Source organism: Corvus cornix, chromosome 3, assembly GCF_000738735.6.
Source record: "Corvus cornix cornix isolate S_Up_H32 chromosome 3, ASM73873v5, whole genome shotgun sequence".
NCBI lineage: Eukaryota > Metazoa > Chordata > Aves > Passeriformes > Corvidae > Corvus > Corvus cornix.
The window spans coordinates 4,026,801-4,047,705 of NC_047056.1; the positions used below are offsets into that span (position 1 = coordinate 4,026,801).

The following is a 20,905-nucleotide window of genomic DNA, read 5'->3' on the forward strand; positions in this document are numbered from 1 at the left end:
CAGTAACAAACTCTTTATCCTTCTGGTGAGCTCAACTGTGGTAAAACGACATCTCAGATTTCTGAAGGTACATCAAATGTTCATTTGATATGGATTTGTTGAGGAGGACCAAAAACAAGAGGATCCTTGTGCAAAGCAGAATGAAGCCCTTGTGCTTCCCAGAGAGAACTGTTCCTCCCAGAAACTGAGGGCTGAAAGCATAGCAATCACTACCTTTTAAAATGATCAAGTTATTACTCCCACAAAGTATTTTGCTCTCTGATTTACTAAGGAATATATTTACACTATCAGATTCAAGGATTCATCAAAAAAAGCTGACTTCAGTGCAAATGAAGGATGTCTGACTTCTTTCTGAACACTTCCACTTCAGGAAAGGTTTTCTTGAAAAAAATTACTCTTCCGTATTAAAGGAAATGGCAAGAGTAAAAATCATGTGTTATGATCAAAGCACAGATGTGCTTTTCCCTCTCACATGAAAGCAGCAGCACAAGGAATGGTTTTACAAATTAGATATCCAATTCAGACAGACCTTAGGAGTAAGAGAATTCACCTTGGGAGTAACACATACTAGCTGTTTTTCATGGATTTAATAATTGGATAGCAATAGGAAAAGTCATTTAAAGAACTTGATACTCTCTGGGGGTCTGTGTTGTGGCTGAGGGAGGAGAAGAGAATAAAAAGGCAAAGGTAGCAGCTACTCTGGTTTAATTGTCTCTCTCACACTGGAAATGTACACAACACTTAATCCATTTCTCCCTAGAACTTTTCATGTAAACTCACTGATAATTCATGTCTGTCAAAAATAACTGGTTTACTTCCAGGAAATGAAATTCAAGCATTTTTGACCTAAGTTTCCCCAGGCATTCCATGAGAGTGCAAGGAAGAGAGTGGGAGCTGTGCAGTTGGTGATATAACCTGATGTTTGGAACTGCACTTACAAAGAGGGGGAGCAGAGCCTGATTTTTGTTCATGTCCTCCAGTTTATGCATTTTCCTGGTAAGTCAAAGAACACCTCTCTATGAAAGGACTGGGTTAAAGTCCTAAAAACATTTTAATCTAAAGCTGTGGTGCAATACTTGGTACCCACATGATGACCCAAATCCAGGAACAAATCCCACAGCAAAGTAACCCCCCCTCAAAGGAAACCTTATTTATTCAACCAGTCAATTCCCCATGAAGCAACAAAAACACACCAGCTCAGAGCTGGATGAAATACAACACTGAGTCCTCAACATCACTGAGAAACAGAATATAAAAGCTCCAACGAAAAACTGCAGCTCTGTAACTGGCAGCTTGCAAGGGAGGAACGCTAACACCTCTTGACAACATCACTGAAATAGGATCTACAACACAACAGATGTGAAACCCTGATCTCAACTATTTAGGATCAGAAATGCGAAGAGGATACAGAAGGCACCTTCCCAACACCCATTCAAGCACATGTTTTTGCTTCTGAGCACAAATTTTCCTCTTTGATGCTCTGCAGGCTCTGAAACCGCCACTCTGACATCATCTGGAATATTTGTTTAACTACTGTGTGGGCCACAAGAAAGAAATATTAGTGAGCTGAGTGAAAAAATGCACTTTTCTTTTTCCCCCCCCAAAGAAAATCTGAAAAGATCTCTGAAATTTGGTTGAGAGAGAGGAGAAGAGGTGTTTAAATAAAGCTGCCAGAAACTGAAGTCGGTAAGCTTAAATAAAAATTGAGAAAGCAAGAGTCAACATAAGGTAAGAAATTGCAGTGAAGGGAAAAAGCAACACAGAACTTGCAGTTGAGTATCTCAATAAATAAGGAAAGAGAGGGAAAGAAAGGAGAAGAAACAATCCAGTTCTTTCTGTTCACAGGTGAAAGGAATTCTGGACACCTGAAAGTGATCTGCAGAAAGCTTTTTAAGTGAGGGTAATCAAGGTTTTTAAATGAGTCAGGAAGTTGTCTCAGTGTCAACCTGGAACCTGAAACCCGAATACTTGGCTGCCTGCCAAGAGAAGAGTAAAACAAAATCTCTCTTTACACATGTTATTTCCAGAAGCTGACAGTATCCTCACTAAAGAAAAAAACAACACGCTTTCCTCTTGTGGTCCAAGTAACACCAAAAAAAAAAAACAAACCAAGTATCTCTCACTTCCTGAAAAGCATCGTCATTTTTCACTGTGACATCAGTGAAACAGTTGCAGGAATCACTTATTCAAAGACTTGGAGACTCTTCTGTTCAGTCTCATTATTTTTAGCTTCAGTAGATTTCACACTCCTCAGTACCTCAGATTGCAAAGAATCTGATTCTATCTTTAGAGCCAGGAACAGCTCAATTAAAAGTCCATCTCTGAGGGATATGATGCAGTTGAGTGGCAGAGACATTGCCCACATCTGGACCACGCCCATCCTCAGTCACCACAAAGCCTCAACCTTTGAGAAGGGAGGGAAATGAAATCTCAAAAGACACACAGATAGCTACAGAACAGATCCGTGTGTCTCAGCTTTCTGCTGCTTTCAAGTGCAATTTGTGACATCCAGCGTTTTCCTAGACAGAAGATGCTTTAGAGCTTGTCTTACCATGGAAAAACTGCAGTGAGGAGGATAAAAGTGGGAAGCTACCGTTGGAAAATATTTGCTAAAAAATCCTGATATCAATTCTGAGCAAGGAAGAGCTAGGACTAACTGAAAGCTGGTTTCTTTTTTAAGATACCTCCCGCAAACCCACCTTATCAAGATACAGAAGGAGAAATCCCAAAGGTTGACAGTTCCAAACGCATCTGGAAAAGTCAAAGCATATAATGGGGATGACCAGACATAATGCAGAACATCTTCTTTTGGCAAATCTGCAGAGGCTACAAAGGTACAAAATAAAACTTCAGACTTCCTTTCTCCACTAAGGAAAGAACACAGGAATGAAAAGCTTTCCTTTTGCTGCTCATTCAGTCACTGCCAACTCCCTAAGTGCCTTTTCATCCAAAAATTTCTCATGAGCAGAGTCTGTAATGAGAGGGAAGCTTTGTACTGAACAAACTGGAGAAGTGAGACATTTTCCCCATCCTCCTGCTCCAGCCCTTTCTGATTATTTGGCTGGAAGACATCAGTGATTCCAAAAGATATCTGAAGATGAGCAGCAATACTTGATACTGATTTGCAACCACCTTTCAGGTGAAACTCCAGAACAACTGTAATGCTGATTTTTTAAAAAAATCACATATTACAAAAGTGGAAAAGAAGGTTTTCTGTTCGTGCTGCATTCCTTTCAAATGACAGCCTGTTTACAGATGCCCCTGCCAAGAAAGTAATATCCCAAAGGAGAATTTGACAATTTCCTTCAGCTTTAAAATAACTCTGATGCTCTTGCAGAGTACATCTGCTCTTCTGCAGGGAAATTTAACCACTCTTCTCTTTTTCCACATTGATAACTTTTCTTTTTTACATTTGACACAGAAAATCAAACAGCTTTGTATCAGGTTTAAGTGGCACAATCACTTGTTACTGTTACCATGACCTAAAAACTACCTCTGTTTCATATTATCAGTGCGAGGGAAGGAGAAGAACAGGATAAAGCTGAGGTTTGTCAGTCCCAGTGTAACAACTCACCCATGAACTGGCAGTGCCATGTAGGAAACACCCCAGCCAACCTCACATTCCCAACATGTTCCCTCCTGGAGTATTTACTATTTAATTCTTATTCCCAGGGTATTTCCACATCTTCACGAAAGCAAAAGTGCCTTAGATTTTGATTCTCTCTTTTAAAATACCAGCATACTCCCACAAATTTCTCTTCAAATATCTATGGTGCTTTTTACATGAAATCTACAGAACTGTGGTCACGACTGCAGCCAGATTTCACTACAAATAGAACTATTTGTAATTAAAGTATCCAGACAAAAGCAAGACACTGCTGCTGCGACAGACTTCCCATTAATGAGCAAAAGGTACTGGAGAGTGTGTCAGTGGCCCCCAAGATAAACAGAGTACATCACCCCCCAAGAGAAACTTTAAAAGTATAGTATGAGTAAAATTCTATAATTTAAACACTTTGCCTGTTATTTCACAAGAACAATTATTTCAAATATCAAAATATGTATTTTTAATTTAAATTCTTGACAGTTATAACATTAAGTTGAGTTATTACAGAAATGAACATTTCCTGGCTGAAATACAATCCCACAGGTCAATCTTCTTGAAGATTTATGTGAGTCCTTTTAAAATTGTTCAACACACCCAAATTATACAAATAATGGCTTTGAAAAAAAAACCCAAAAGCACTGCCTCACAAACTCAGTAGAAAACTAATAACAAGGCTGGGAGCCAGTGATGGCAAGACAAGTCTTGGTTAAATAAATAATCCAGAGAAATGAGAAGATGGTAAAAATTGTATGAAATGGATATGAATTAGCTGGTTCTTATTATATATCACAATGGAAATAATACCCATTATAGGTATTTATTACTTCAGGATCTACATTTTTCTAAAGCTTACCTTGACTCTACACGTTAATACAAAAAAAAAAAAATCCAGAAACATTTAGAAATATTTTATAGTCACCATTTAAAACCATTTATTAACCCCCTGATTAGAATATTTCTAATCAATGTCTCAGATTATCACTGCTCCCCCACTGTGTATAAACCATAGCAACAACAGAGAAGAACTGCAAGCATAGGAAACACTTGAAGTATTCAGAATAAGGTTCCTACTTACGTTTCTGTGTCTGAAACTAATGACTCATTATTACACACATCATTGAAGGTATGAAGTTGATTCTATGGTTAGAAAAAGGAAGAAAAAAATTACAATTTTATCCAAATATTTGGTGAGGTAGTTTTCTTGTATTTCAAAATAGTATTAGTGACATTAAACAAATTTTTATAAGACTTTATATGTTTTTCAGTAAGTTGTTTAGACAAAATTAGAGAATGAAACCCCGGTATTTTTACATGAAATGAAACTTTCAAACACGTCTGAACTGATAAATTTAAGACATTACAGAGGGAAAAAAAGCCTGTTAGAAGTTTTACATCTCTTTTCCACTTCTTCCCTCAGCATCACCTTCCAGACATAGTGATGGCTCTGTATCCAATTCTTTGCATGTACATAACATCTTTTTAAAGATTCTAAATTACGCAACAGAACTTATTTGGCATCTTATTTTTGAAAAAAAAAAAATTTAAAGGCACAGTAATCTGATTTTTGAAGTTAAAATTATACTTGTTGCATAACTTTGTCAAAATATTTACTCCTTTCTTGAAACAAATCTAGTACATGCACTCTACAATTCAGGTGAATTCACTAATCTTCTCAAATCTTTTCACACAGACTTATTTGTGTCTAATCTCAACGATTTTCAGGGGGCAAAAGTGGTTTTGAAGAAACAAAATGGAAAATATGCATTGAAATTGGTGAGACATGAGAGCCTGACTACACAATTATTAATAGATTGGTTACTAATAGAGAATTTCAAATGAAACATATTTAGGCGTGGAAAAACACGTGACAAGAACTTCAGGAAAAGGCTGTTGTGCCCAGTTAGAACTGGGTCACATAAAGCAGTGGAAGCTCACTGACTTTTCTGAACATTCACCTCCACATGAAAATGTTTTGAAAGGGCTCAGAGTGACAGAGTCTTGAACTGTTCCTACCACCAATTTTAAATCCAGGGTCACCATTGAGCAACACTTCCCACACTAAATCCTTCTCCAAAGCAATTCTGACAAATATGTTCTTTTTCATGTTGGGATTTGCAAACAATTTTTACAATAACTTCAACTAAAAGCTCAGAGCTCTGACACAGCAGCACAAGACAAAGCACATGTGGGACAGGGTTGTAACACCTTGCTCTCCCTCAGCTCCTAACAGGTTTTTCACTTCAAGTTTTGTTTCCTTGAATGCCAGAGGGAATAAAATCCTTTTTCATTTTTTACTATCGACAAAACATGGTCAGAAACTAAAGGCACCTGTGCCCAGACACTCAACTGATGCAGCACAAATGTGGCAGGGCAGTTATGAAGGACACAAAGGGAGAAAGGCTTCAGCAAGGAACGCTGAGCACTAAAAAGCATCTCCCGGGTCTCATCTCCAGAGCCAGGCACCAAAGGACAGGAAAAGAAAGTCCTATTTGTGAGGCAATAGTAGAGAGAGAAGGTATTTTGGAGCTGAACCACCTCAACAGGTTACTGAGAGGTGAAATGGAAGAGAAACAAGGTAACAACAAAAATAAAACTTTCCATGACTTGAATGAGAAAGAGGAATAAATTGTCGCAGTGTTCCAGAGCAGTTTTAAAGACTACTCACATAAAAGAGACAGACTCAGTAACTTAGTAGCATACAATATTCCATTTTTACAAGCTGAAAACTATTGGCTTTCATCTAAAAATACTGCAAAATTTTTCTTCTGGTAATACAAGTTTGTTATTTAAAAACTCTCATTTTTACAGCAGTATTTATCAATCACAACAGGTGAAAACATGTAACTACTTAACACAACTTCACACTCCCTTAAGTGAGCTAAATGCCTGAATAAATAAAGCAGTTGATGTATTCTTATTTTCGGACTTTGTTTTGGCAAGGATACACAAAAAGACATACACTGGTAGTTGAACAAGGAGCATTGTATAAAACCAAAGGAAAGGATTCTAAATCCTTTGTAAAAATCTAATCTAAAAATCTAATGCAATTGAAACTATGCAAAAGTGGAAATATATTTTAAGACCAATTATACTGCGTGGATGTAGCCCACAGCCTTTTTTCACAACCTAGTAATTTACCTGTATGTAAATAAATGTTTACTTTGGTTAAAAGCCAGCAATAATCTGATTAAAAGTACTTACAGATCTCTTTAAATTGCCCTTTATTCAACTGAAAGTACTTCTATCTCTAACTATAGTGAGAAACAAAATCAATTTTAAGTAAACTTGTATTCAGTGACAGTCCCTCAGTGATTCCACATCATCAGTTAGAAGGGAGAAGGCCAAATATGTTTAGAAAACACAAAACTGAAAAGGCTCAGATGGATAAAAAACTTCACTTTTGCCCTCCTGTGGGACTGTTAATGGCTGTAGGAAGCCATGACAAATCAAGAATGCCTAGTGTCTCTTGCCTGGTGCAATGTGCAGCATTTCCATGGGAAAGGGAAAGATGGGGATTTTTTTTGGTTTAATTGTTTTCTATTGAATGCTGTTGATATTTACCTCTTCAATTCAGACTTCTGCTAATTAATGCAGAAATGCTCTCTCTCGAGAAACAGACTGTACTAACAAACAGAAAATGAGGTTTGTGCAATACAAAACAGCAGCTAATTGCAGCAGAGTCAAGATGCTGCAAAGGTAAAAATGCAAAGAGATTGAAAGCCTTTCCAAACAACAAATATTGCCGTGGTAAGGGACTTCATTTCAACACAGCTGTCACAAACCACGGTTCTAAGCGTGTTGTTTAGCATGTGAATTGTTCAGGTAACGTGAGCCAGTTCCATATGGTGCAGAACACAGCCACCACTTGGACTCAGCTCTCAGCAAACCCTACACTCACCATCATCACTATAATTTCCTGAGGCTGCATGTAAGAGGATCCTGCTGCGTTCACACATTAAAAAACGCCCTCCAAACAAGCCTGTAAATCGTAAATTGCGACAAGAAACACTTTTTGCTAACTGTAATTGATATTTTTTAAAAGTTCTTACTGTTATTTGGCTCAGCCCAGCCAATCTCATTGTTAGAGTTGGTGACATGAAGTATTTGAATGCAAGATCAAGACTTTCTTTATCAAAACACAAGGCTGTATCCAAGGGTTCTTTCACTGTGCTCCACATTAAATCTGCCATGTTCCGGGCCGCACTCTGCCGCAACTCCTGGTCTGACAGTTTACATAAATACCTGGAAGAAATTACAAAAGGAAGAAAAACAAAAAGGGTATGATTCAAACTAGAATGTTCCTGGAGCACCATCTTGATTCTAGCCAAGACGTACGACCAATAGCTCTAAGAATATTCAGCCTTAAAATACCACTATCGGAAGTCGGCAACAATGAAAGAAAAACACCAAGGAAAACCAGAAATATGTAAAATTTTTTACAAAGTAAATAAACTGCTAAAGGATTTCAAACAAGTTAAGTCCTTTCTCTTGCAGTCATTTTAGATGAAGGCTCATCTAATCCTGCACAGTATTCTCTGCAAATGGAAGGCATAAGAAATAATTACTTATAAAAACTAATTTACAGAACCTGGTGGAACCTCAGTCTTACCTAAGCAACTACAAGACCAACACAGAGAGAATCTGGAGTGAAATTCCTGTAAAGTTCACATACAGAACACCAACACAACTGAGAGTTTCTTCTGAACATGTAACAGAAAAACGTTTAGAAACAAGCTTTCCTGAGCTTATTTTGATGCCATTAAAGATGGCACACTGAAAGGTGCATGCATATGAAGTTAGCATAATTAATTTTTTCTGCTGTACTTCAGCGTTTTGAAGTTTCAGCTACATCCAAACTAGATTTAACTACACAGGAATGCGTTAAAAATCCATTTGTTTGACAGCCTCAGCCTGGATCCATCCTTGGAGACTGGCCAAATAGATGGATGAATCTTTTAAAAAACACACGAGATATTAAACTACACTTAACCAGATTTATGCACCATTCCTTTGCATTTACATCACATAAACATCAGTAAATTTTTTTTCAAAAGCAAAACTACAGGCCCAGATTCTTATTTAGATTATGGTTCTTTTTCACAGCTCTTGTGTAGAGGCCTTAAAATAAACACACTTAAATGATACTTAACACTGTCAAACAGAGAAAAGAGACTTCAGTGCAAATAATCCCAGAGTCTGGAGATGTATGACAGGAATCACAGATCAGTAACAGGAGAACAAAAGAAGGAACATTCCAGGCTAAGGCAATCAGATCCTTCCCTGTTCTTAGTTGTGAAATTTGTCTTCTCACGTGGAGCACTGGAAATCAAATCCTGGCAAGAAAGTGCTGCTTTTGTGCTATGGGTTCTAAACAGAAGCAAAGTAGGGATGGAAAGGGAACATTCATTTAAAAAGTCCAGCAGCAAAGCAGGCCCAGTGACCTGCCTTTAACCTACAGACAGGTGAGAGCAGTTACACTCTGAGGGAAAAATGTCCTGGTCTGTGTTACCAAACATAATTATTTGTGATTAGCAAATGAGGTGATTTGTCATCAAAAAATAGTGATGACAGCGCTTGTGTTCCAGCCACCATCCATGTACGTCCTGCCCTAGTGACAAAGGGACATCCTGCATCTCTGCCCAGCTGTGCCAACAGCAAATCAAATATTGAGGATTTATTTTATGGGGGAGGCAGTGAATGAAAGAACCAAGGCCATAATTAAGCTCCCACACCCAATCACAAAAAAGCAGGTACAGGGTTGTGGGATTTTGGAGTTGCTGTCTCTGGAAATGTTCAAGAAAAGGGCAGAAGTGGCACTTGGAGACATGGTTTAGTGGTGAACATGGCAGTGCTGGGTTAAAGGCTGGACTCAGGGGTGTTTTCCAACCTTAATGATTCTATGACTCTCAGCAATATCAGACCAATTTCTCTCCCCATTTTTGTATGCAAATTCCTATCAGCCCTTGTTCCCAGAGCTTTCCCATGTCCATAATGCACATCAAGTCAGAGTCAGTAGATTGGTGAAGCATTTCTGAAGATCTCAGGCATGTTCAAACACATCATATGAACTCTCTCATTTTACAAAGGACAGATGAGTGTTTGCATGCACTGAGCAGGGGGATGGACACACCCACATAAACAAAGCAAGGGCGCTTTGCTGGCTTCACTCAATTTCTGTAACAGGACTTGGACCTGAAATCTTCCTCATACTACAAAGTTTGGTGAAGTTACTACATTAATCTAGTTTATAAAACAGAACATTTCTTTTTTTACTGCAATATTATCAGTCTAAACCTACTTTCATTTACCCACATTTTTAACCTGAATCAGGCTTGTGTCATATTTTCTGTATTACAGTATTGAGAGTGTGTTGTTAAAAAAACTGCAAGTTATAGTAAGTGAAACTGTGGTGTAGGTGCATTTTCATAGCTACAGAAGTACTTTAACAAAACCTTCTGTTTTGCCAAGGCCCTAATGAAAGCTACAGAACAGAGCACTTGTCACCACTCACTCAGCCCAGGTATTTGACACAACTGGGTTGTACTAACCAGTAAAAAAGCAGAAGATGGCAAACTTCTCTTTAGAAGTGTAACTGCAGCCAACACTAGAAAATTTATTGGCACTACTACACTGGTCATAAATCAAACATGATCATATCTTTACTAGAAAGATTAAAACCACAGAAACTTGCAGAGTAGGCCACACCTCCTTTTTTATTGTGGAAAGACGCAATGGCCTAAACCTGTCTGCATCAGTAACATTTTATGTTTTTAGAGGTATAACATTATTATTATTATTATTATTATTATTAACAAAAAGGAAATCTTTACCGAGCACTTGGCAATTAACATCTTTCCCTACACTGACTACCTGTAAATTTGCTGCATTGCCTCATGTAAGAACAGTGGAGGCAAAAGGTCTATTTAACCCAAAATAGCCACTCTAAAAGCGGATTAAAGATTTACCCCACGTATAAAAAAAATGGATGAACCTATCTACTACTGTGAATTCATTTATCTCTTTCTATTTATACTTTTGGCTTTCTCATTAACCTGTGCCAGTCAGTTTGACAATTATGCTGGTGTGAAAAACAAACTCCTTTCACTTCTTAAATCTGCAACCTGACAATTGGGTGGCACATTCTCCATTCCTTGTTTTTCAAAACCTGTGAATTACCATTTCCTACTTATTATCTTCATATCATTCATACACGATATGAATTGCCCTGTCAAAAAAAAAAACCCTCCTAGACTGTCTCTCCTCTTCTCAACGTAAATTTTTTATTGCCACCTTCTTTGTCACACTTCCTACCACCGAGGTAGTTCTGTTATTATCTGCAGGATGGAAGGATCAGAACTATATAGACAGTATAGAAATGTGAATGTGTGACTGACTCATATAATGGCTTAATAATAGCTTCCATTCTGTCCTTCATTACTTTTTTAATTCCTACATTTTTATCTTTTTGAGTCTGATGAGCATTAAGTCTCAAAAGAAGAGATGAATGATATGACAGGACCTGGGTAATCTACTTAATCTGGAGTTTTTACCTAAATGAGACTTCCAGAATGAAACATACCTTTTTCATAAATCTGCAAAAAGGATACTCCACGTTTATAGGACCTGTCCTGCCAGCCTGGCATACTTCAAATAATCAATTCATATATAAAATCTACATTCAATTTTTTAAAGTATCGGTTTTAACCTACTTAAATTATTTCATTTTGCTGTATTCAGGGATAGAGAGAGTTCAGTTTTAAACATGCAGTTCCATGCTAATGTAACGCTTACAATCACATCTTATACTTCAGGACTTCAGCTACTCAGCTGTGAAATCATCTTTTTTTCCTTTAATCTGACTCCTTTGGACCACAGCTGCAAAAGGGCATCCAGCAGAATGAGTCAGTGCTTCTCAAGTTATTGTCTTCTGACCTATCTATTCTTTTTACTTTAAATTTTCAGATTTTTTGGAGGATGGAAATATTTTTTGTGATTAAAACCTTCAAGGCTCATTACAAGAGGTTTTCATGACATGTAGTAGCAAGGAGTAGTTTGGGTACTCCCATAAAATCCATCTCAAGATGAGTATTTTTAACAGGAGAGTAATTTGAATTCTCTCAGCTGCATTTTCTATGGGAAGCACCATGGATCAGGAATTGTTTGGAGTTTCCACTTCCTCTGCAGCTACCAGTGCTGTGTGCACCCCATGCCACAGCCACACAGGAGCCACTGCCACTTGGAATTTCCTCCCAATGCGCTCCATCACAGAACGTTCTGTTTCTGCTTAACTGGGGCAGAGACAGGAATCCTTCGCAAAAAATGTCTCAGATCCATCTTCAAGCAGGAGACAGCGAGAAGGGGATGAGAGCAGAAAGGGGTGGAACAAAATATGCTCCTGGTCAGTGCTACTGCTGCACTTTCTAAAGGACAGAACTCTTCATGGCACTTTCAGTCAACAGTCTCACCACTGAAAAACTGCCTTCAAAACACCACTGGTGAGAGCTCCTGCACCCTTGAGACATTCAGGATTTGGAACCCTGGAGAGCATCTCTCATCTCTGATCTTGAGACACAAAACAGATGGAACCAACACCTTTGTTCATAAAGAGACATCATCAACTCACCCTCATTTATAACTGCAGGAAGTCAGGACTTACTTTCTCAAGTCACTTTTTCAAGTGTCTTTTAATGAGAATTTTGCAATTTTAAATGCAGAATTCTAAGGTATTAGGATCAGTAAGAGCTTCCTTCTGAGGAGGTCAGAATCACTTTGCTTCCTTACTGAAAGATGTAAATTTTAATTTAGGTAATTTTCAATTTAATCCTTTATTTCTTTCCCAAACTGCTTAAAAACACAGGCCCCTCAGAGGCAAGATGTGAATGTCTGTGCTCCACTGGCCAGGCAGAAGATAACATTTATTCATCTTTTTCTAGGAGCAGCAATAATGACAGCAGGATTGTGCCCATGATCTCTGCAAATTCCAGCAGTGGTCTCCTCTCTACAAGTACACACACTTTGCTGTTTCCTTCATCCACTCCTTGTGGAAATAACCATAACATAAAGGGTAACCTCAGCTGACTAAAAGTTCTGCTAAGATGCTGGTCAGGTGATCTCTCTTGCTGCTCATGCTGGTCAGCTCTGCAAAATGTACTTCCTGCAGGGAACCTACAGGAGCAGCAACTGGAACTAAATCAGAGTCCCAGGAGCTCATTCTAGACTGAAACCTCCTCCAAGCCCTCTTAGTTTGCAGGGCAGCAGAAGCTCTGCAGGATTTCTTTAAAAGGTGCTGTGCTGCTGTGCCCAGCATTGTATCCCCTTTTTTTTTTGTCTTTTTCCTGAAGTAAAAGGAGACGGAGACCCAGAGACCCAAGCTGCTAAGGCAAGATCTGTAAGTTTGATAGCCACGTGGGGTGAGCTGCATCCATCAAGAGTCATCTTTCCCTGAAGGCATCTGTGTTCACTTCTGTCCCACATAAAGGTACAGCACTAGAGGTTATTTTTGCTCTATGGCCTCCAAGCTTCAGTCCCACTCCATAAGCAAATCATCACTAAAAAAGCTCTGGATTTCATAACACTGAGAAACCTCAGATCCCATCAGGATTCAACTGTGAAAAATAAAAACTGGGAGAACATCCCCATCCTGCTCTAAACCAGGTTTTCCATAGATGTATCCCGTGTCAATGTTACCTGATTGATGTAAACCTACTGTAAATTCTACAAACAGACATCAAGGGCATTATTTATGGCAAGAAGCTGCTGACAAATCACATTTCAAACCAGATGCGAATATTCTAATGGGTAAAGAGGAAGACATGAGAACTCCCCCAAAAAAATCTTCTATACATTCCAGTGACCCCAATTACAACTGGAGTTATGAAATAGAAAATGTTTTAAGCATTACAGGATGACAAGCAAGGATTAGCAACAAAAACTACAGGACATGTTATTCTGTCTCCCTCAAGTAGTTCCTTATTATCAGCCTAACTCTAACTGCTGATGCCTCAATGCCCTTTTTCATTTCCATACATTGCAAGAAGACAGGGAAGGCTCATGACCAAATTCCCAGGAACACCAACAAGCATTAATGGAATATGTATGGAGACAAGCACTTGAAAATCCTCTGCCTGCTCTCTCTTGACTGCCTCATGATTAATGATTACCTTTATAAGATTTCAAAGATAGCACATCAGCATTAAAGGAGTGCACTTGGCTGGACTGTAACTCAAGAGTGATGTGTTTTAATAAAAGATCAAAATACTCTTCTCTCTGCTGGTATGATTTTAGTAGAAACCATAGTACAGCAAAATAGATCGACAGCCAAGCCAGTACTTAAATTTTTACAGTCAAAATAAAACCAGACCATTTTAAAATATGAAACAATTCCCAATCTCATTGTTCTGGGAACCTGTTTGTTGCCAATGTAATTATTTTTGTTGAGTGTTATTTTATACTGGTGTAGTTAAGACAGAATAATGTGTGAAGGCCGTTTTTGCTATGACCAGTGTAAGCACATTTCTAACATTACAGTTAGAGGAAACCCAGAACCCTGGAGGAGCTGTGGACCAATGCAAAAGCAGTGGCCTGCACCAGGAAAATTTAATGTTGGGCCACTGAAAGGGGAATTAGCTGTGACCACACCCCTCCACCTCCAGGCAGATACACACAGAGATAATTTCATCAGCAGCTCACTGAAATGTTTCTATTGTCCTGAGAAACCCAATAAAAACAAATGGCTTGTATAATTAAATACCCTTACAAATACTTCAGTTTAAAAGTGTTTTCCATGATAGACAGCTTGATAGAAAGGAAATCTTTGGGGCTGGATATATTTAGCTACATGAAAGTGTGAGTAGACTTTTGATCGCACTTCGGTTCCTGCCAGCTGGAAACACCGAACATCAGAATGTGAAGCTGTGTTCAAACTCAGGATCTGAATTCTCGGTGACTGCAGATTGCTCTTCTACTTACAGCATCTCGCTGCAAACTCGATGTACAGTTTTATGAAGGTATCACTCTGAGGGAGACTGTGGTACAATTGAACCTGACCCAACACGTCAGAATGGGGCTGGATGTCACACTCAGAATGTTCTTAACAAGATTGATCTGATCGATACTGAAATCCGATGCAAGGAGCTGCCCAAACTAACTCTAAACATTACCTTCACCCTCCTTGTTGAAATGACAGTCAGAGCACCAACCTGTACAATTAAAAGTGTATCAGCTGCAATTAGAAATAGGTGCCGTCAAAAAGCCCCACAAGAAAAATTCTTAAAATAAAAATTTACCTGATAACGTAAGTCCTAAAGGGTATAATGTGCTGCATGACAGCAGGGATGTGTAGCCATATTCTGATCTATAATGCAAAAACATAAATAGATAAAAATTTCATTAATGACATTTAAAGAGATCAGCAAAAAACTGAAATACTGTCGGTACATTTGCACATGCAACCCCCCTTTAAGAAAAGGCTTTCTTGGTGGTTTCCATTCAACTCCTTACTTTTCTAATTTTCCAAACTGTTATCTGAGGAATGCTTTCATGGCTTATAAAGAGGATTTGTATCTTTCCTGCTAGTCAACTGGAAAATACAAACTTTGTATAAATAGTATCATACTGCCCAGGTGTCTCATTTTTTTATTTTCTGTAATTTCTTTAGTAGGAAAAACTGCTACTCCACCTTGTGGGTTGTTTTTCTTTTCTTTTTTCCTTAAAACGCTACATGAAAATTATTCCACTCTTTTACTTCCTTGCAAACCACTCCTAAACCAAGTAACATTGACTTGTGTTGTTTTCCATCTCAGGGCTTACATATCCTATAAAATGTTTTACAAGCAGTGATTAAGCACAGTTTTTTACTACCTTATTTGCATTTCTCGTATTTACCATTCTGCCTTTACCACCTTAGCAAAGCTGAATGCAGGAAGAAAATATATGCAGAGGAGAAAAAACCCTTGAAACAGCTACTTAGCACCGCTGTGAGGAAAAGCACCAACCAAACAACTTCCACAGGCAAAGTCAGAAGTGCCATCTGCATTTCAAACAGGAATTCTGAGCCTGCTAAACCTGTTACTCCGTGCCAGGTAAGGGATGGAGCACAGATGAAACAGCAGCAGCTGTTGCTCCTGCCCACGTAAATTCAATCATGTGCACGCAGAACCCTTGTGAAAAGCAACCCTGTCACTCACCCAGGGCCCTCTGCATCCCCACCTCTGCTCTTAAAAGAATTTCAGCTTTGCAACTGATGCAAGAAAATCTGCCTAAGGACTCAATTCCACATGCAGAAAATGTATATATTCCTTTTTGACGGGAGAGAAAACTATTAGGCTGCAGTCAAACTTATCACCAGTTTCTTTTCAACATTTCCAGCATTTGCCAAGGAACTTTCTGAGTCAGTTCTGACAAAAATATTTGCAGGCTCACTTTTTACAAGGCAACAAGCACTGCACAGAAACAATATAACCTACTTTGCAAGACAAACCAGCCAAATCTTCACACTGCAAAAAAGACCACATTTGGAATAAGCCTCTGATCCAACTGGCAGCCTCAAGAAGGAAAAAATGCTAACATCCCAAAGATACAAAGTGTCACTAGAAGATGCTTGTTCTAGAAACAGGAATTAAACAACATTTTGACAAGGAATTGCAAGGATGACAAAGATACTACTGTGGTTACACTATTTGATTTTTAACACCATGTACTCTGCTTCGAATACAGTATGAAACACCAAAGAAAATACATTTCTTTGTGAAATAAAAGTATGAAATGTTATCATTTTGTTTTTATAGCTTTCACTGTTCACAGAAATTTCACTCTGTATCAATTCAAACTCGTAAGTTGAAATCATGCATCTGTAAACTTGTATTACACACAACCTTCAGCCTCAGAATTCAATTAATGCATCATTTCATATGTTACAAATGAAACTGTGATTTTGAATATGGACTCACATTTGCATACTAAATTGTTTAAATGACAGAAAGTAACATATATAAAATTACATCACCTCGCACCTGTAAAAAGACAAAAAATAACATGAAATTACATCACTTTTTGTTTCCACCTGCTTTTAAGACAAAGTAGTCACTGCATCTGTTCTGTTCTCAAGTTTCAACGAGTTTTTTTTTCTATTATTTGCTCTTTATCAGAGGTAATTAATTGCTAGAAGGTAGTGGCTAAAGAACTCCTTCACCTTACAGACTTGAAAATAAATTCCAGCATGGATATTTCAAGGAATCTTTACAAGAATGGCTACTTAACTGCCATTCTCAAGAGCTACTACAGCTGTGAAAATGCATTTAAGGGTTACTACACACTGTGGTCTTGCTTTACACATTGGGAACAAGTTAACAATTGACGCTGCAGAGTTCTTATTGGAATAAATATCTCTAAATCCCATAAAATCAAATGCTCTGGGATAAAACCAAGTCAGATTAGCAGAGTTCTTGCTGAGACCACCAATTAACTAACCCTTGCTCAGTTTTGTGAATGCTTCTTTTTGTTTTAGTGGAGTTTGGTGTATTGGTCCACAATCAGAAAAATTTATTAAATTATTTATATTTATCTAACTGATATGAACTATACAGTGAAATGATATAAAAACCAAAAGAGAAAGAGAAACATTATAACAAAATCCTAAGTTCATGCATCATTATAGAGGGGGAGAAATACCTTTTTTTTTTAAATATTGGCAAGGTAAAATGTATTTTGTCCAAAAAATTAGCTGCTTCATTTGGCTGTAATAAGTATGTTGCATTTGAAAGGCAGCAGCAGTGCTACCAAGTACACTGAGTGACATCAAAATGCAGCAAGTGGATGAATAAAGCACATTACAGTGGAATATTTTCTTATATTTTCTGTAGTGAACTGACATATAAATAACATCTAAATATAATTTTTTTAAACAGTCTTCCTCCAGCTCACACACAGATTTGCCAGCAAAGCCAGAGAGAGTACAAAAGAAAGGTGCTCGCTGAATGGGAAAAGATGCAATGCTGGAAGAGGCTGAAGAAACAGTTCTTTTGGTAATGGTTTGGGTTGAATTTCATTTTATCTGCCAAGTTTAACCATAGAACTCCTCTAAAACAGCTGCAAAAGCCAGCTTAATGGGTTACCTACTAGAACCAAAGAGAAATGCAAAGTTGCTAAGTAACTGAAAGGAGAAACTTGGCTGAGAAGTATTTTGGAATAGGGCACATCACTAAGAATAAAGAAAATAAACAATTTATGTGGAGAAAAATAAAGACTTTCAAAAAGGAAAAAGAAGAAAGGCAGTTGCACTGATATGGGATACTCAGGAAATGGGATTTGAAGTCAGAATGCTGGTTTAAAAACATGTTGGTGTGATAGGGAGCTGCCACTCATTGTTCAAGCAGTTTTGCCCCTTCTCACAAAAAATAAAACAAAAATGCAAAAACGTTTTGTAACCAAAATTTCCTTCTGAACCAGAATAAGCTACAAGAACACAGCTTTCAGCAGATGGTTTGATGAGGACTGCACTGACAGCAGCTGGAGATGAAGAACTCATCAGCTCACACAAAAAGGGCCAGAAGAGAACATAATCTCACAGGCTGAGAACATACCTCACAATCAAACATAGGGAGGCACTGCACCAGCCCCCCTGGGCAGCTTTAGAAGAATGGAGCAGACCATGGCCTTGCCCATTTGGTCTCTGACCTACAAGTCAGGAATTACCACACTAAAGGATCAGGAGAGTGGGATACAGATCCTCAACACCAGCTTGATTTCAGTCACTGGCTCCCTCTGTGCAAAGCCATTCCAGTATTTACTCAGAACATCCTCCTGGTTGGAGGATAACAGCAACAAGGAAGGGAAGATGTGTGGGAGGAAGGATCAGATTTTAAGTATTTAAAATTGCAAACAGTGTCAAAATGATGTCAAACTCACTTTGTACAAGGCATAACAAACTACTGGTTTCCTTTTTGCCCATCCCCAAGACAGGTCACAACTTCTACCCTCACATTACACCAAGTCTTCATATGTCCTTCAAGGACTGGGTTTTATTTTTATCACCAATCTCCTTCAAATCTCCACTAAAATCAGTTCGTAATTCTGCCAGACAAAAATCCCTGAGATTTCAAAATGCAGAAATGATGGAGGAGATGCATTCTAAAACTAAGGGGGAAAAAAGATGATTACCTCTATGCTGCAAATGTGTATAATGGTATAAAATCACATGAAATTGAAGCGAAAATAAATCCTTTGGGCCTCATAGGGAATAGCTGAGAAGTTAGAATACCCTAAAGAAACTGAAACCACTTCCACGGCACAATTTCAGGGACAGAAATGGCCTCTGACAACATTCTTGTATGTATCTTTTGGAGCTGTTACAATCTTCCTATCTAGGTACGAACTTGGAAAACTACTTGTGTGCTTCCAGGAGATGCAGAAGGTTTGGACAATGAAATGCTCTACGGATGAGCAAACCTCATTCCCAACACGGAAAATTTACAGCCTTTTTATCCCTCCCTGGTCCCACAGAGTTCCTCCAGACTTCAGATTCCTTTCACTTTTTGTGCTCAAGTCACAGAGTTTAAAGGGAATACTCACATTAGACACCACTGTGATAAATGCATGTGCTATAAGAAATGGCAGCGTCTCGGGGGTTCCGTACTCAAAACAATCCTTCATGAGGGAAAGGCCATTTTTTCCACAAAACAGACAAACATAACGAAGCAAGTGCAATGGTACTTCTACATCCTAGAAACAGTCAAAAAACAGGAGAAGAATCAATAGTAGATCATTCAGACATACAGGAAAGTCAAAAGCTACATCAGTGTAACACAAATCCATACAGAGGAATGAATATGGTTATTTTAAGTTTCTAGGAAATGTGCACCTATTTAAAAGTGGACAACTTACATTCATATCACAGAACGCCCCTAATATATTGCTTTCTTGAGCAGAAATATCCTGTTTAAAGAAAAAAATTAAAATTAATTCAAGCAATAAAAGCACATTTATAGAAAAAAAAAGCAACTGCCATTTACCAGGTATCACAGTCAACAACAGAAAGACCAAATTCCTAATTCAGAGGAGGACAGAAGCTCAAGCTTTGCTCCACTTTTACAATGCAAAACAGACTTTTCTGTACTTTTTACCTCTGCTAATATATATGAATACACAAATATACTTAGGAGAACATTTCAGCAGTGGCTCTCAAAGGCTGGATTAACAGATTATTCTTCAATCCCACCCCTGTTGAGATCACCAATTTTTTTAACAGGAATATGGTAAAGGGGATAGTTTGTCACACCAGCCTGAGAAATACAGAACATAACCAACCCAGGGACTTTGGAATGCAATTTCTAATAAACATGAGACATTTATGCAAACATCTGAATTTAGACGAAAATCCAGGACATCCTACAATCCTACATATAATGATTTAAAGGGTTAAAATGTCAAAATATTCATTGTCATAAATATTAAAAATCTTTAATTTCAACTACTATATTTTTATATATAGTATATATACTATATATACTATATATATGTAGTATATATTTATTTTTAATAAATGCCAAATTTTTACAGGAGTGAGCTAAGTGACGATGGGGAAGGAATTGTATCACCTTATCACTCTGCTGGCTACTTGCTGCAACAAGAAATCTATTTTCTGGAAGCACTAAACTGGAAAGGGTTTGGGAAAACAGCTTTTCTTTTTAATGTCTACAACATCCACTTGTTGGGCAGTATAGAGTGGGAAGCTTCCTTATTAGGGCTGTAACTTATTGTGGGTTTCATGCACATTGCTGGGGGCAAAAGGGCACTGAAGGTATAAAATGTGGCTGTAAAACTCTACATTGCCATGGATACTTGTAGGTAAAGGACACATTCCTTTTCTTCTCACCCCTCCATGCCAAACACCCAGTACTGATAGTCACAAATCAAATGCAAGTTTAACATAAAGTAAAGTTTTTAAATGAAATTTCCTGAATATATTTTAAATAGCTGTGTAGGAGTAAGCTTCTTAGAACTGTACCAGAGGATGCTGGAGGCAAGCAATTTTGGATGGATTAAGTGTGATACAAACATTTTGAATTATTCAATATGCTCATATTATAGCTAAGCATTTATTTTCTTTTTTTTCCTTCTGCTGAACTCTAAGTCATGCCTGAACTCGTGATACTCTACCAGTTATTTTTAAAACAGCTTTGAAGGCAGTAGGTGGTATGTTTTTCAGCAGCAAGAAAAGGTGTTCAGTGCTCTGCTCATGAAAACTGCAGAAATGGTGTGAGAAATTTCATTAGTTTTCTTGAAAAAAGCAGATTTGTTGCC

The 20,905-nt window shown here is 38.0% G+C and overlaps 1 protein-coding gene across 8 annotated transcripts in view; it reads right to left on the reverse strand.

The window, feature by feature from the left end:
* Nucleotides 1-20,905, reverse strand: part of USP34 (ubiquitin specific peptidase 34) — a 112,375-nt gene that overhangs the window by 66,291 nt on the left and 25,179 nt on the right. For all 8 annotated transcript variants that reach the window (XM_039569383.1, XM_039569388.1, XM_039569389.1 and 5 more), the window contains exons 4-8: nt 19,487-19,537; nt 19,175-19,324; nt 14,893-14,960; nt 7,657-7,849; nt 4,683-4,744 (exon numbers count right to left, since the gene is read on the reverse strand). In XM_039569383.1, the coding sequence (XP_039425317.1) occupies nt 4,683-4,744; nt 7,657-7,849; nt 14,893-14,960; nt 19,175-19,324; nt 19,487-19,537 (524 nt within the window). The remainder of the gene's footprint in view (nt 1-4,682; nt 4,745-7,656; nt 7,850-14,892; nt 14,961-19,174; nt 19,325-19,486; nt 19,538-20,905) is intronic.